Genomic DNA, 13,760 nt, shown 5'->3' on the forward strand with positions numbered 1-13,760 from the left:
AGTTGAAGTCCACTGGGGTCAGTTTCCAAGCTCTGCTCTAAATTTGAGTGCTGCTTTGGGATGAACTGGAAAATACTGGTGGCTGTTGATGAAAGAGTCACCTGCCCCTCCAATAAACCTTTGTGCCCAGTAAGGGGGAGGGATTGTTCTTCTGGCAGCAAAATATGTTGAGCCAGCCATTTTTAGGTTACGTGTGTGTCCTGAAGTGGGAACCAAATTATAGTGATTCTAACAGAGCTTTCAAGACTAATGAAATATTTAAGGTGTGGGTTTACCACTTCCACACACCCACACCCCACCAACGGGTTTCCATGGGAATCAAACCCGGGCCTCCCAAATCACAGCCCCATCACTCTATTCACTACACAACACTGGGTAACTCAAAAGTGAGCTCTAGCCATTTGGAGGGAACTTAGTTTGGGATCTCTCTGTCCTGGCTCATCCTCCTGACTAGACCAGACATTTTGCCAACACGAGCATAATAGCCAGCTTCACATTCTCTCCCTCCCTCTGGCCCACTCAGAGCTGTCACGCTTCAAGTCAGGGTGAGAAAGCAAATGCTGGGAACTTGTTTCCCAGAGAGAAAGGGGAAAGGCAGTGCACTCCGGCGGCTGGAAACAGACAGAAGAAAGTTGTACCTTGCAATATATAGGATTGTTGTGACACAGGGCTTGTCTATGCCAGCCCATTTGAAGCAGACTGGTGCAGCCTTAATAGGGTTGCTTAAGGCCACATATGAGTCCTGTATGCCATTTGGTGTGATTGTTGCTTCCAAATGGCATACAAACGTCAAAGGACACCATTTTGGTCTAGCTCTTTAAGAAAGCAAGAGATGGGGGGGGAAATCACTCTTGCCCTCTTCTGTCTTTCCCCACTTCCAGGAGGAAGTTTTTTTTATTCCCTCCTCCCCACAAAGTGATACAGTACATCAGCGCTGTCTTAATACAGTCTGAAAAACCTTTTACTGCCTCTGCCCCTCCGAAGAGCATTTTTGCTTCTTCCCTCTGCTCTGTAGAGCCGCTGGTAGTCAGCAGTGGATTCAACTGCAGGAAGGTTCTCAATCCAAATCTTCAGGAGAAATGAACAAAATCTTCCCCGCCTTCTGCTTCCTCCTGCTTCTGGTAGAAAGCTTTCAATTTTTCTTTACTTTTTTCAAAGTGATGCACTGCATCAGTATTGTCCTACTACCGTATTTTAAGGTCACTTAATGATGTGGGAAATTGAAAGAGGAAGGCAGCTACAACCTCTACTTTGGTTCATTTCCAGTGATCACACATGCTGGAAATGAACCAAAACAGAACAACCGTAACCCACACCAAAAAAAAAAGTAGTAGCCGTGACACGGATTCAGAAAAATACAAGTGGAAATGCTCTGAGGATGGGTTGGTTCACTCCAGCAATTATGTCATGGGATTGCTGGAAACGAGTGTACCAGCTGATCTCAGCAGCAAACCAAAGGGCGGGCCAGTTCCCCATCTGATCGCTGATCGCACCCTTGGTGGCCAAGCAGATTTTTAGAGGTAGAAGATTTCAGGAGTGTTCACTAGCATTTCTGGCTAGTTTCACCAAAGGAGTGGGAAGACATTTCTTTGCCCAAGACTTCGGAGATATGCTGCCAGTCAGGGCAGGCAACAGAGCAGCAGTTGAAAACCCTGCCTACAGCTGAATTCACTGCTGACTCCCAACCACTTCAAAGAGCAGAGGGAGGAAGCTGTTGGGAAAAAAAAATCTGTATTAGGACAGCGCTGATGCACTACATCACTTTTTTTTTTTTTTACCAAAATAGAAAACTTCCTCCTGGAAGAGGAAAAAGACATGAGAGAGGAAGGGTGCAGTTTTTCTCTTGCTTTCTTAAAGGAGCTTGACCAAACAGGGTCACTGTCAAGCACGCTTTCGCGTTGTCCCAAAGTCAAACCAGGATTGGCTTCCCCCACTGCCTCGATGCAGCTATTAAAAGAACGGACCAATGACTTGGTATAAAACAACTTGATATAAAGCAATACATCTCCATAGGATAATTTGTTATCTGCAGATTCTGAGAGCTGCAGTCTAGGAGAGTAACTTTCCTATGCTTTGGTTCATGGTGTATCAAAGCAGGGAAGAGTAAACTGAGGGATGGCAGTGAAAAATCACAAACGGTGAAAGAAGAACTTGAGCTCACCCCTTCCCCTGTTAATAACGTTCTGTGGACCTCCAGCCAGTTGGGGAGTGTGTATAACACCTTAGTGGTGTGCTCTCCAAAATAAGAAACTGACCATCTCTTTGATTACATTCAGACCTTGGAAAAATTCCTTTTCTGGACTACAGCTGCCAGGATGCTGGGGAGCCTTAGTCCAAAATAAAGGTAACTTTTCCAAGCTCTGTTGAAGTGTGATGTTTCCAGTCAGGCTCTGTGTCTCTTGTAATAATGGCAGCTGTCAAGCACGCCTTCTAGGTTATCCCAAGGGCAAACGAGGATTGGCTTCCCTTGCTGCCTCGATGCAGCTATTAAAAGAAACAGACCCACTTAGAAGGTTATTTGATGCTCACATCACTGTTCCCTATGCAAAGGGACACAATGTGGATAAGAGCAGATGGAAGCTGTTTTGCCCTTCATTCCTGAGGTCTAGCCACTTTGTGGCTCCATGCGCTCTCTCTCTCTCTCTCTCTCTCTCTCTGTTTGTGTGTGTGTGTGTGTGTCACACACACACATACCTGAGCTTTCCCACATTAAATGCATGGGAGGGAACTCACTTAACCACAAAACTTTAATACTGCTGCCTTTATGGTTCTGTGCATTAGGATATAATATCAGTACTCTTAAAGTGTTATGCTATTACATGACTGTATCTTATAAGCCCTCTTTGAGTATCCCTGATGTTATGCAGAGGGGTTGCTTTCCTAAGATAAGCAGACAACTTTGTCTGGCTTCTAGCTGCATGCTCATTCTACATGAGGAACAGGCAGAGGATGGCCCTCTGCGGCCTCTCCCCATGGCAGTTGCCACTGCCTGCAACCTCCTGCCCCACACCCCAGGTGTTTAAAAAAAAAAACAGGGCCTGAATTGATCAATCAAAGGAACAGGGATGATTCTGCTAGGCTAACAAATGGCATGGCATAGTCTGAAATTGCCAATGTCACCCCCTAGAGGTGTGATCAGAGATTTCAGGCAAAAAAAAAAGTAAACTAGGAAGTTTGAGTGGGTAAAGGTTCCCTATAAAATTCAGAGTGGGGAATCAAACTCCCAACCTCTCCCTAAACCACTCACCTATATCCCCAGGCTTCTGGACATTGTCCAGACCTGCCTTACATTACATCAACTGCCTGTGTATGTGTGTGTGTTCTTTCCACTCTCTGAAGATAAACTTGTTGCAATGTGAAGAATTGAAGGTGTGGGTGAGCAATTAAGAGCCATTAACTCTGCAAAAGACTACCTCCTCATGAAGATGAAATTGCTGGAACTGTTTTGTGGACAAGATCCACAGAGCTGGCTGCATGTGTTGGACTCTTTGTAGGTGTGTGTGTGATTACAGAGACTTATCACAGCAAGTGCCTGTATTTCAAAATCCACCACTCTCTTTCACTTCAGAGAACTCACCCTGGACGTTACAAACTGCAATGGGGTAGCAGAACAGCGGTATTAGGGAGAAGCTTCTAGTTTCGTCATCCCCAGGCTGCATCCTTTTCCCCACAGGTGGAAAGTAAATGACATGTATTGTCCATCTTCACACACACCCTATGAGACTATAAACAATCCTTGGGATGAGAGATTTCACTTGGAAACACAACGATGTATTTCAGCTGAAGAGCGAGGATTTCCTTCTTTTTTCCCATTAACCATGCTTACATGTATATGCACTCGGGTCAAAGAGATTTTTGAACATGATTTTAGGTGGTGCAATGAGTGTTTGCATCTGCCACTGAGTTTGGTCCCTTCTGAATAGGTCAGACTACGACTCCCACCATCCCCAGCCAGTGAGTGATGGGCCTTGAAGTCCACCTCCTCTGTAGCCCTCTGTGCTTCATGTCAGCTAGTTCCAAGCCCTGCAACTCCTCTGAAATTCCAGGAGAGAGGATGTCCCCACCGCTTGATGGCAGGCACTTCGTTTACTTTAATACGAAACGGCAAGGGTGAATATTTCCGAACACGCACTAATCCATTTTCCTTCAGGCCAGCCAAGAAAAGCAACTCGGTTTTGCTTAGAAAGTCATTCCATACCCCGGTGACCCAAAGGGAAGGGCGTTGCCACAAGGCCTGCCAGCCTATCCTGCGTCTCATGACCAGGAGGTGCACCGTCCTTGACAGAAGACACAAACGGATCGTACAAATCTCCCCCACCCTTTGCACGGCTTTGAGCTGCAAGAAACATCACTTGTTATGTTTCAGTATTTCTGCTCTCTACCAGTTGTCTGTAGCATGCCTGAATGCCTAGTTAACTAGATCTAGCACCAACAGGCAGCATTCTCCTGGGGGAGCTGCAAAGGGCTGCCCCAAACCCTTATTATGGTGCTCCACCTGACATGGAAATTGTCCCGTGTAATGGCCACAAGGGACAAGGATCTGTGTTAATCCAGAGCATTATAATATTATAGCAGTGGCTCAGAGCACCCGAGATGACCACCACCATAGTTTCTGCCTCCCCTCTTCGCTCAGCGCATCTCTCCATTCCTACAGGCTACAGGTATAAACCAGGGACTCCTCTTCTCCAGCCAGGGAAGAGAGGCAGGAAACCCCCATTTTGCATGCCACTCTTGACTGGGACGTGGTGGTGCTGCGGGTTAAACCGCAGAAGCCTCTGTGCTGCAAGGTCAGAAGACCTACAGTCGTAAGATCGAATCCACACGACGGAGTGAACCCCCGTCGCTTGTCCCAGCTCCCGCCAACCTAGAGGTTCGAAAGCATGCAAAATGCAAAAATGCGAGTAGATAAATAGATACCACCTCGATGGGAAGGTAAACGGCGTTCCGTGTCTAGTCACGCTGGCCACGTGACCACGGAGGATTCACTGTGGACAAACGCTAGCTCTATGGGTTGGAAATGGAGATGAGCATCACCGCCTAGAGTCGAACATGACTGGACAAATTGTCAAGGGGAACCTTTACCTTGACTGGGATGTTGGTTCTGGGGTGGGGTGGGGTGGATGGCTTCAGCCATTTGCCCTTTCTGCACCGCAGTCGCAGTCTGGATCTGGGCCCCTGCGTCCGCAGCTGTGACAGCGGGGAACTCCTTGTCAAGGGCAACATGGTATAGTCCTTAGAACACTGGATCAGGGTTTGGGAAACCTGGGTTCAAATCCCCACTCTGCCACAAGAGACTCTTCCCATCCTGCTTATAACTTTTTTGAACTGTTGCCGTCTGGCAGAAGATATAGAACAATTAAGACTCGGACCACACGTTTTCTGAATAGTTTTTATCCCAGAGCTATAATTGCACTTAATAATGAGCTTAAAGACCACCAGTAGTGAATAGTTAGGGTTTTTTTTTTAGTTTATTCTAGTTGTTTTGTATTAGCCATGTATTTGTTGTGTTTTATTGTTTAATTTTATAGTGGAAGCTGCCTAGAGTGGTCCATCGGTCCAGATAGGCGGGGTATAAATCAAATAAATAAATAAATAAAATAAAAATTAGTTGGACTGTGTTACTTGGCCTGCGGTGTAGATGTTTGTATTTTTAGTGGGGACTTTTAGCGGGTGGGGAGTGTTGGGGGATTTTTTAGTGGGTGGGGAGTGTTTGGGGAATTTTATGTGTCTGGTCTCTGGGTGTCTGTGAATTTCATTGTATGGGTATACTATGTATATACTTACAATGACAATAAATTATTATTATTATCAGGTGATTCACTCACTATAACATATCTTACTGGGTGGCTGTGTCCATGAACAAAGAAAATCAAGGATATTGTTTTGATCTCCCTGGAGGGAAGAGAAAATATAAAGGCAACAAATGAATAAATGTAAGATTAGTATGAATGGGAAATTTTGCCCCATGTTGTAAATCACATGCACAACGGCATAAAAGCAAAGTATAATTGGAAGGCATACACCCACAGAAAAACCTCTGTTCTTTTTTGCCCAGGTAGCTTCTGCATAACTCCTTTGCATAATACTGTAGAAAATGTCACATATAAGGATCCCAGGGATTCAAATTATACAGGGCAGTTAATGACTGTGCTATTAAAAGTGTATTTCTAAGGGAAACCAATCTGAGTGTAACTTGTATTTTTGTGAGAATGACATGGACAGGATCAACTTCCCTGCTTAGATCTCAGCTTTGTTCCTAACAAACAAATTGATTATATAGCAATGCATTCAGACTTTTTAAAACAAGTTTTGCCAAGTTTTTATACTGGAGGTTAGCACTGTACAGGGCGGTTATAGTGGGGCAATGGTTGTCTTATAGAGGCTTTGCTTTTTAAAGAGAAGCAGACAAGTAGATGCTACAGAAACACCATTCAGCATGAACCTAAAGAACAGAAACAAGCCTCTTTTCACTGTGAGTGGAGTATCTACGTGGAAATATACACCTCACGCTTAAGCAAGACTCTCTGTGAGATAGTTCAGTAAATCTTAACGTCACTACCATCAAAATTTCACCCCACAATTTTGCAAAAGGTGAGTTTTAGGGCAAAAATGACCAAAAGACCTCCAGCACCTTAAAGATAAGCTAAAGCATTATAGCATGAGTTTTTACAACATGGATTAAAATCCATCCAATGGCTGAAATCCAGTAGCAAGCTACAACTGGAGTAAACCCATTGAATCAGGAGAACTTACATAGGTTTCAACTGACCAAATCCCCACTGATTCAATGGGCCTAACTCTAGTTGGAACTTGTTCCCGGATTTCAACAACCACAATATATGTGGTGCTACAGGATTTGGTGCACTCCCTCCACAGTCTGTACCCTCTCCTTAAATTTGCTTCCACACCCTCATTCCCATGTTTTATTGCCTGCAGGTGGCTTTAGACACAAGTTTAAACCTATGGGCTTGGCTCCTTAAGAGAGAATTACATCATTCATTAGGGGAAACCCACGTTTACCTTTTGGGCACAGAAGTAAAACTGTGCTTTCTTCTCATCTGCAAAATTAAAACAAGATAATTTACTAAATGGAGATTGGATCAAGCTCATGTTACTATTAAAAGCAAACAATATTTTCCTCTTAAATGTGCACTGTTTCTAGGTATGGAATCAGCATCTTATCTAGTGAGGCCCAGAGTTGGTCCTGTGCTCCAGGAGCATAAATATTCAGCTTAATACATACAAGCTGATAAATCAGCATATTGGCTGACCAATTATCAACCTCCTCTCAAATCAGAGCAGACCAACCTGGATGATTAAGATTCCCCTCACTCACTCCACCTCAGAGTTCAGAACTAACACATTACAAATGTATTGCATTACTTTTGGGGGGTTAGCCGAAGCATACTTTTATAAATCATGGTAATGTTACACTTCTAATCAAGTAGCATTTACTCGTTATTTTAAAATAATGAGTAATAAAATAATGATGTTGCTTTCTCAGAGTAATTGGGAGGTTTGCAGGTGCATTTTTATAAATAAATAATTTAAAAAGCAATGGAAACGGTTAATGCATTGCTTTTGGGGGGGAAAAAACCAGTGGCACGTGAGAAATTACTTTTATCAAATATCAGTCTGAGCATTCCTCCCCATAGCTTTTACATGTAACTATTCAGAGAACCATAACGAACTAGGCAGAAGAAGACCAGCTTCTCAGTTTTAGTGAGATCTCCACAAGACAAGGAAAGAAAGCTTTTTTTTTGGCCAGGGAGGGAATTCCTGTTTGGAATTTGTGGGATCACACTGCAAATATGGGCACTGGGGCAAATTGTAGGGAATATAGATGCAGCTCAGCTCTACTAAGAAGTAAGCCCCAGCACAACAGCTTCCCACACAGCAGCAGCAGCAGCAGCAGCAGCAGCAGCAGCAGCAGCAGCAGCAACAACAACAACAACAACAACAACAACAACAACAACAACAACAACAACAACAACAACAACTGTGCCCCATCCGTTTCACAGCCAGACACTTAAACCACTGAGCTATCCAACCGGCAAAGCAGAATCTTGAAGGAAGTGGATTCCTTCTAGAATGGCAATGGGATGCTGGTAAATTCCTTTACGGATTGCATCCTCAAACCACTTGAGCCAGCATAACCATGGGGAAACAGTGCTTTGCAGCCAGGAAAAAGGCTTAAAGGAACCAATCCCCCTTCTGCATCCCAGGAAATATTTGAATGGAAATGAATCCCGCACTGCAAGACTTTTCCTAGCTGCAACCCCCCCCCCCCCCGTTATCCCAAAGATTAGGCTGGCTCATGGGGTTCAAGGATGCAGCCCTGAAAAGTATTCACCTGGAGACTGTTGCCATTCCAGAAGGAATATACTTCTTCAGGGTCTTGTTACTCTTTAAAATTGCATCCCTATCCGATCAAATGGATTGTACGCAGGACTCCAAAGGGGAAACCCTCTTCAAAGCTGGGAAAAGTAATTTTTCTAAGGTCTGCCTCCTTCTGGATACTTCTCTGCCGCTCACCTTCATGCGCATCGCATCCCACAGAGTTCTAGATGCTAAAACTTAAGTCATTCCTTAAGGCTTAAGATCCATCACACTCCAAAGAGGAATAGAGTTTGGTGAATAGGAGTGCTTTTCCTCCCACTCTGATACATATTTCCCTAGTGATAGCCTGCAGTTTTTTACTTAAAGACACTCTGCCCATGCTCAGAGACCTAGTGAAGAAATACACGTCCTGGGGTGAGCTGCTTTTGTTCTGGTCACGGTCAAGGAAGGCGCAAAGAGCAGAGCAAGTAAAAGTTACTTTTGGACTACCGTTTACAGAATCCCCTACACACACTGGCTACATTGCCTGAGGAGCCCCAGTCGAGAAAAAGGAACTTCTCCAAGCTGAGATGGGGAAGCAGCCTCAGCTTCCACACACCCCTAGCCATGAGACAAGAGTTCAAAATAAATCCGGCAGAAATAAGTCCGAAGGGGTTGCAAAGGGACGGAGAAAATGCCTTTTCCGCGGAAGCGACCGGCGCTCGGCAGAGTCGCAGGAGAACCGGTCACCTTTTCCCTCCGGGTCCACGTTAAGCCGGGACACGCGCTTCAAGGGCAAGCAGCATCCCCGAGCCGGCGACATTTCGGGGGGGGAGTCCCTCCTGGGAGGCAACTGGCCGCCTGGGGGCAACTCAGAACCGCCAGGGTGACCCAGGAGCAAGCGCCACGGAATCCAACGGACGGCTTGCCCGGAGACATGTGGAGGCTGGAGTCGTGAGCGGTGGATCAGGACGTCCCTGGGTTGAATAACGGCTCCCCTTTGCCGAGGGGGATCCATCCACACGCTGGCTTGCCTCGCAGGGATGGCTGTTGCGCAGGGACGGGGCACGAAGCGCTTTGGAAACGCCGCGCAAACGCTATTGTCCCGCTTCCCCTGGTTCTCCCAGCGGCTACAAGGCGCTTGCCGGGTCCCTGCTTGGCGAGCCGCCTCGTCCGGCAAAGTGGAGAAAAGACTTTTTTACCACCCTTGACGTCCTCGCTCAGAAACGCAGCGGGGCAAGCGAGGAGCTTGCCCAAAGCACCCTGCGGACGACCAAGCGGCTGACCCGTGTCAGGTTCCCTCGCCGCGGCCCGCTCCCCCCCCCAAGCAGGAAGCCTTCGCAGGTCCGGGGCTCCCTCCTCGTTCCCCCCGGGGAGTACCCCCGCCTCCCCCTCCCCGGTCCCCCTTGCGCTCCCCCAGCCCGGGTCGGCTCACCGGCGTTGCGGAGCTTCCGGTTCCTCAGCACGGACAGGATCACCAGCACGTTGCCCAGGATGTCGACCACGATGGTGAAGATCAGGACGGCGGCGAGCGAGTGGCGCGCCTCGCGGTGGAAGCGGCAATCCGGGCAGCTGGCGTTGCCCTCCGGCATCTCCTCCGCCCGGCTGCCTCCTTCCCCGGACGGCGACGAGGCTGCTCCTGCTGCTGCTGCTGCCGGCTCTCGGAGAGAGCGGCCGGGGAAAGCCCTCGGCGGGATTCCCACCCCATCGGGCGGGGGCGCCAGAAGCGGCTAAGCCAGCCAGCGCCCGTCCGGGGCGCCCCGGCACTGCCGCTTCCAAACGGCGAAGCCGCCTCCAAACGAGGAGAACCAAGCACCGACCGGTCGCCGCCGCCTCTGGAGTAAGCTTCGGCCAAGTCCGCGGGGAAGGGAGGGAGGGAAGGAAGGGGGTTTCTCCTTCTCTCGAGTCTCCTCTATAAAGTGGCGGCGGCCCCGTCGCGTTGCGCCTTTTTGTGCCAGCCGCGCGTAAAAACGCACGGAAGTGGCCGAGCCGTGTCACGCCCCTCGCGGCTCCGGCGCTGCCCGGGAAGCAGCCCGGGGGAGCTCCCCGGCGTCCCGGACGTCTTCTCGCCTGGGAAAGGAAGGCGAAGTGCGGGTTGCCGCAGGTCCCCTCCCTGGTGTCCGTGCGTAAAAACGGGACGCCGGTGGCGCGCGCCCTCCAAAGCAAGCCTTTGCGGTGGTCGGTGCGTCCTAGCAGCTGTGGGAAGCACCTGCCGAAGGAAAGTTGTCGGTCTTTCCGGTGTCACGGGATTCCTTGTCGTTGAAATACCCTTTGAGGAGGGGGGGCGCAGATTGGCGCTCGCCCGGGCCCCCCGGAAATGGTGCTTGCCCCCAAGCCCAACTCGTGTTTCTTTGTTATTCTAAGACGTTTGCAGTGGCTCCGCCTGCCGCCCCTGTCAAAACTGCGAGCGAACATTCCTAGGAACGCGTCTCTTGCGCCTAAAAAGAGGGTAATTATTCAGATCCGACGGACGCTCAAAGCAGCAGCAGGAGTGGAGGAAGCTGCCTCTTGAGGAGACCAAGAACAGGGAGGCGTGCGGGCCACGCGGAAACTACAACAATATTGGGAAAGTTGAAGGCAGTAGGAAAAGAGGAAGGTCGGATAAGACGTGGATAGATTCAACAAAGGAAGCTCTGGTCCTGACTTTGCAAGCCCTAGATAGCAGCTGGGAATGACAGGATCTTTGCAAGGTCATTAATTCATAAGGTCAGCCAAAGTCAGAAAGGTCTTGAGGGAACCTAACGAATAGGTGAGGGTGCATTGATCGCGGCATGGGGGAAAGTATCAGAAAGACTCAGGCATCCAGTATGGTGCTACAAGTCCCAGTGAAATAACAAGGTCTTTGTGACTCGTTTTTGTCTCTTCAAATTTCCTCTGTAGCATCAAAAGAACACTCCATGTTTCAATCGGCTTTTACTTGGGTGCGCCGATGTTCTGCATTTACAGCAACAGTTCAGTGAGCAGCGAGTGTTAATAATCTGATTACAAAAGTGAGCAATTACTTCATTGATAATGTAACAATTGGGTGCCGTCAAGCCAATTCTGACTGCAGCCCTTTCCAGGTAGAGAACACTCAGAGGTGGCTGGCCCTTCCCTTCTTCTGGGGTCAGAACTGGGATGGTGCAGCTGGCCCAAGGCCACCCAGGCTGGCTCTTCTTCACCAGAGGCACAGCAGCGAATCTTCCTCCTGACTTCTAGCTCTGCACTTATATGCCTAAACCACTGAGCTATCCAGCCAGCAATTATTTCATGGTGTGCGTTTTGTACTGTCAAGTTGTAACCAACTTATAGTGACCCTAATAGGGCTTTCAAGGTAAGTGAGACATTTAAGGAATGATTTCACTGGTTCCAATCCCCCAGTGAGTTTCCATGGCCAAGTGCGGGATTTTATCCATATTCTCTGGAGTCTTATTGTATCATTCTGTGCACTGCACCACACTAGGAATGTAATTACTTAATTAAAGGTAAAGGTAAAGGTTCCCCTTGACAATTTTTGTCCAGTCGTGTCCGACTCTAGGGGGCAGTGCTCATCCCCGTTTCCAAGCCGTAGAGCCAGCGTTTTGTCCGAAGACAATCTTTCCGTGGTCACATGGCCAGTGTGATTTAGACACGGAACACTGTTTACCTTCCCACCGAGGTGGTCCCTATTTATCTACTTGCATTTGCATGCTTTCGAACCGCTAGGTTGGCGGGAGCTGGGACAAGCGACGGGCGCTCACTCCGTCGCGTGGATTCGATCTTACGACTGCTTGGTCTTCTGACCCTGCAGCACAGGCTTCTGCGGTTTAGCCCACAGTGCCTCCACGTCCCTTAATTACTTAATTAGAACACCAAAAATAAAAACACCAAACCAGGAAAGCTTTCAAGTCCAACAAAACCATTCTTCGGGCTAGGCACTAAACTCTTGTTCTTGGATTTCATATAAGGAGCACATAACTCTTTTTCTTCAGTACATTATTCATCACGTATCACTGTAATCTCCTTCTGAAATCATTGTCTATAGTCACACACTTTCCTCCCAACAATATGTGCTATATATACTGGCGTTCAGGATAGCACTCATGCATCTGATGAAGTAGACTAGGATGTGATCAGATGGGCATTTGCTGTAGGCAGGAGTTGGTTTGCTCCCTTTGCTGGGGATCTGGCCATGTACTTGCTAGAGCAAAACAGCCTGTCCCCCAAGCGATCCTACCCACATCTTTCTGGATGTCAGGGGCTACCTGTGGGGCAGGGTAGGATCACTCCATTTGGTTTATTTCCAGTACATGCAATTGCTGGAAACACACCAAAGTGGAGGTTGTGGCTTTAAATTTCCCTTCCACTTTCAATTTCCCAGTATTGTTAAATGGCTTGAGAAGACTGCTTAACCACTTCACCATTGTCAAGAAATTAAACACTTTCCCTGCTTCTCCATAGATGGGCAGAGGAAGAAATCAAAAGGATTTTTCTTTTTTCTTTTAAAGTATGTTAGGACAGTGCTGATATGCTATACCGCTTAGGGGAAAAAATTGAAAACTTCCTCCCAGAGAGAGGAAGGGGCAAGGATGGGGGGGATTTGTTTTGTTGTCTTTCTTAAGAAAGGAAGGCCAAACAGAGTTGTATGTGGATGCAAGGATCACAGCAAATATCCTATGGGACCTCTGCCTGACCTTCAGCTACCATGTTTGGCCCACTCCAGCCCACACCAGTTGAGCTGTGTAGACAAGTCCTTAGTCTGGCAAAGCTCATAACATTATATATTTGTTAGTAATTAAGATTTTGGTTTTTGCAACAGATACTCGGGCTATTAGTGCAAGTGTGCATTGAAGGACCCCAAATTCTGCAGCTGAATCACAGGGCGCAGGCAGCAGGCAGCTCATACAGCAAAGCTAACTGAGAGGCTGCCTGCTGGGGGAAAACTTAGAGGTGACAGTGGATGATCTAAGAATATCAGAAGGACTCTAATGGAGCAGATGAAAAGCCCTGTAATTCAGCCTCCCAGTTCCTTGCAGTACTCTCCTATATGCTCCTGGGAAGCCAAAAACAACTTGTTGTATTTACAGGCTGTCAAATCCCTTCTGACTTATCCTGACAGGATTTTCAAGGCATGTGGTATATTCAAGGAGTGGTTCACCGTTGCCACCCACCAATGAGTTTCCACAGTAGAGCAGAGATTTCAACCGAGGTTTCCTGAGTTAGACGGTGTAACTACACAGCAAAACAACTGTGGATTCACTTGCTCCAAAGTTACACTGAGCAAGTTTCCCAGGTCTCTTCAGATTAACTGGTCATGCGACCAAACGGTTTGTGAAGCACAGACCTAATCAACGTCCAGCAAAAATCCCCCATTGGAATGACTGTTTTGTGAATCACTATCGTGATCGCAAAAAGTCATCGTTATGCGAATTCATCATTTAGCGGGGTCATCGTCTTGCGAGGTACCACCGTATGTGCAGCCC

General features: G+C 47.6%; 1 protein-coding gene across 1 annotated transcript in view; it reads right to left on the reverse strand.

Moving 5' to 3' along the window:
* The window catches only part of GPR50 (G protein-coupled receptor 50), a 50,265-nt gene extending 39,790 nt beyond the window's left edge, over positions 1-10,475 (reverse strand). The window contains exon 1 of the mRNA XM_078380595.1: positions 9,755-10,475. Coding sequence (XP_078236721.1) covers positions 9,755-9,911 — 157 coding nt within the window. The 5' untranslated portion in view covers positions 9,912-10,475. The remainder of the gene's footprint in view (positions 1-9,754) is intronic.
* Positions 10,476-13,760: the final 3,285 nt, after the last annotated feature.

Source organism: Pogona vitticeps, chromosome 11 (genome assembly GCF_051106095.1).
Source record: "Pogona vitticeps strain Pit_001003342236 chromosome 11, PviZW2.1, whole genome shotgun sequence".
NCBI classification, from domain to species: Eukaryota; Metazoa; Chordata; class Lepidosauria; order Squamata; family Agamidae; genus Pogona; species Pogona vitticeps.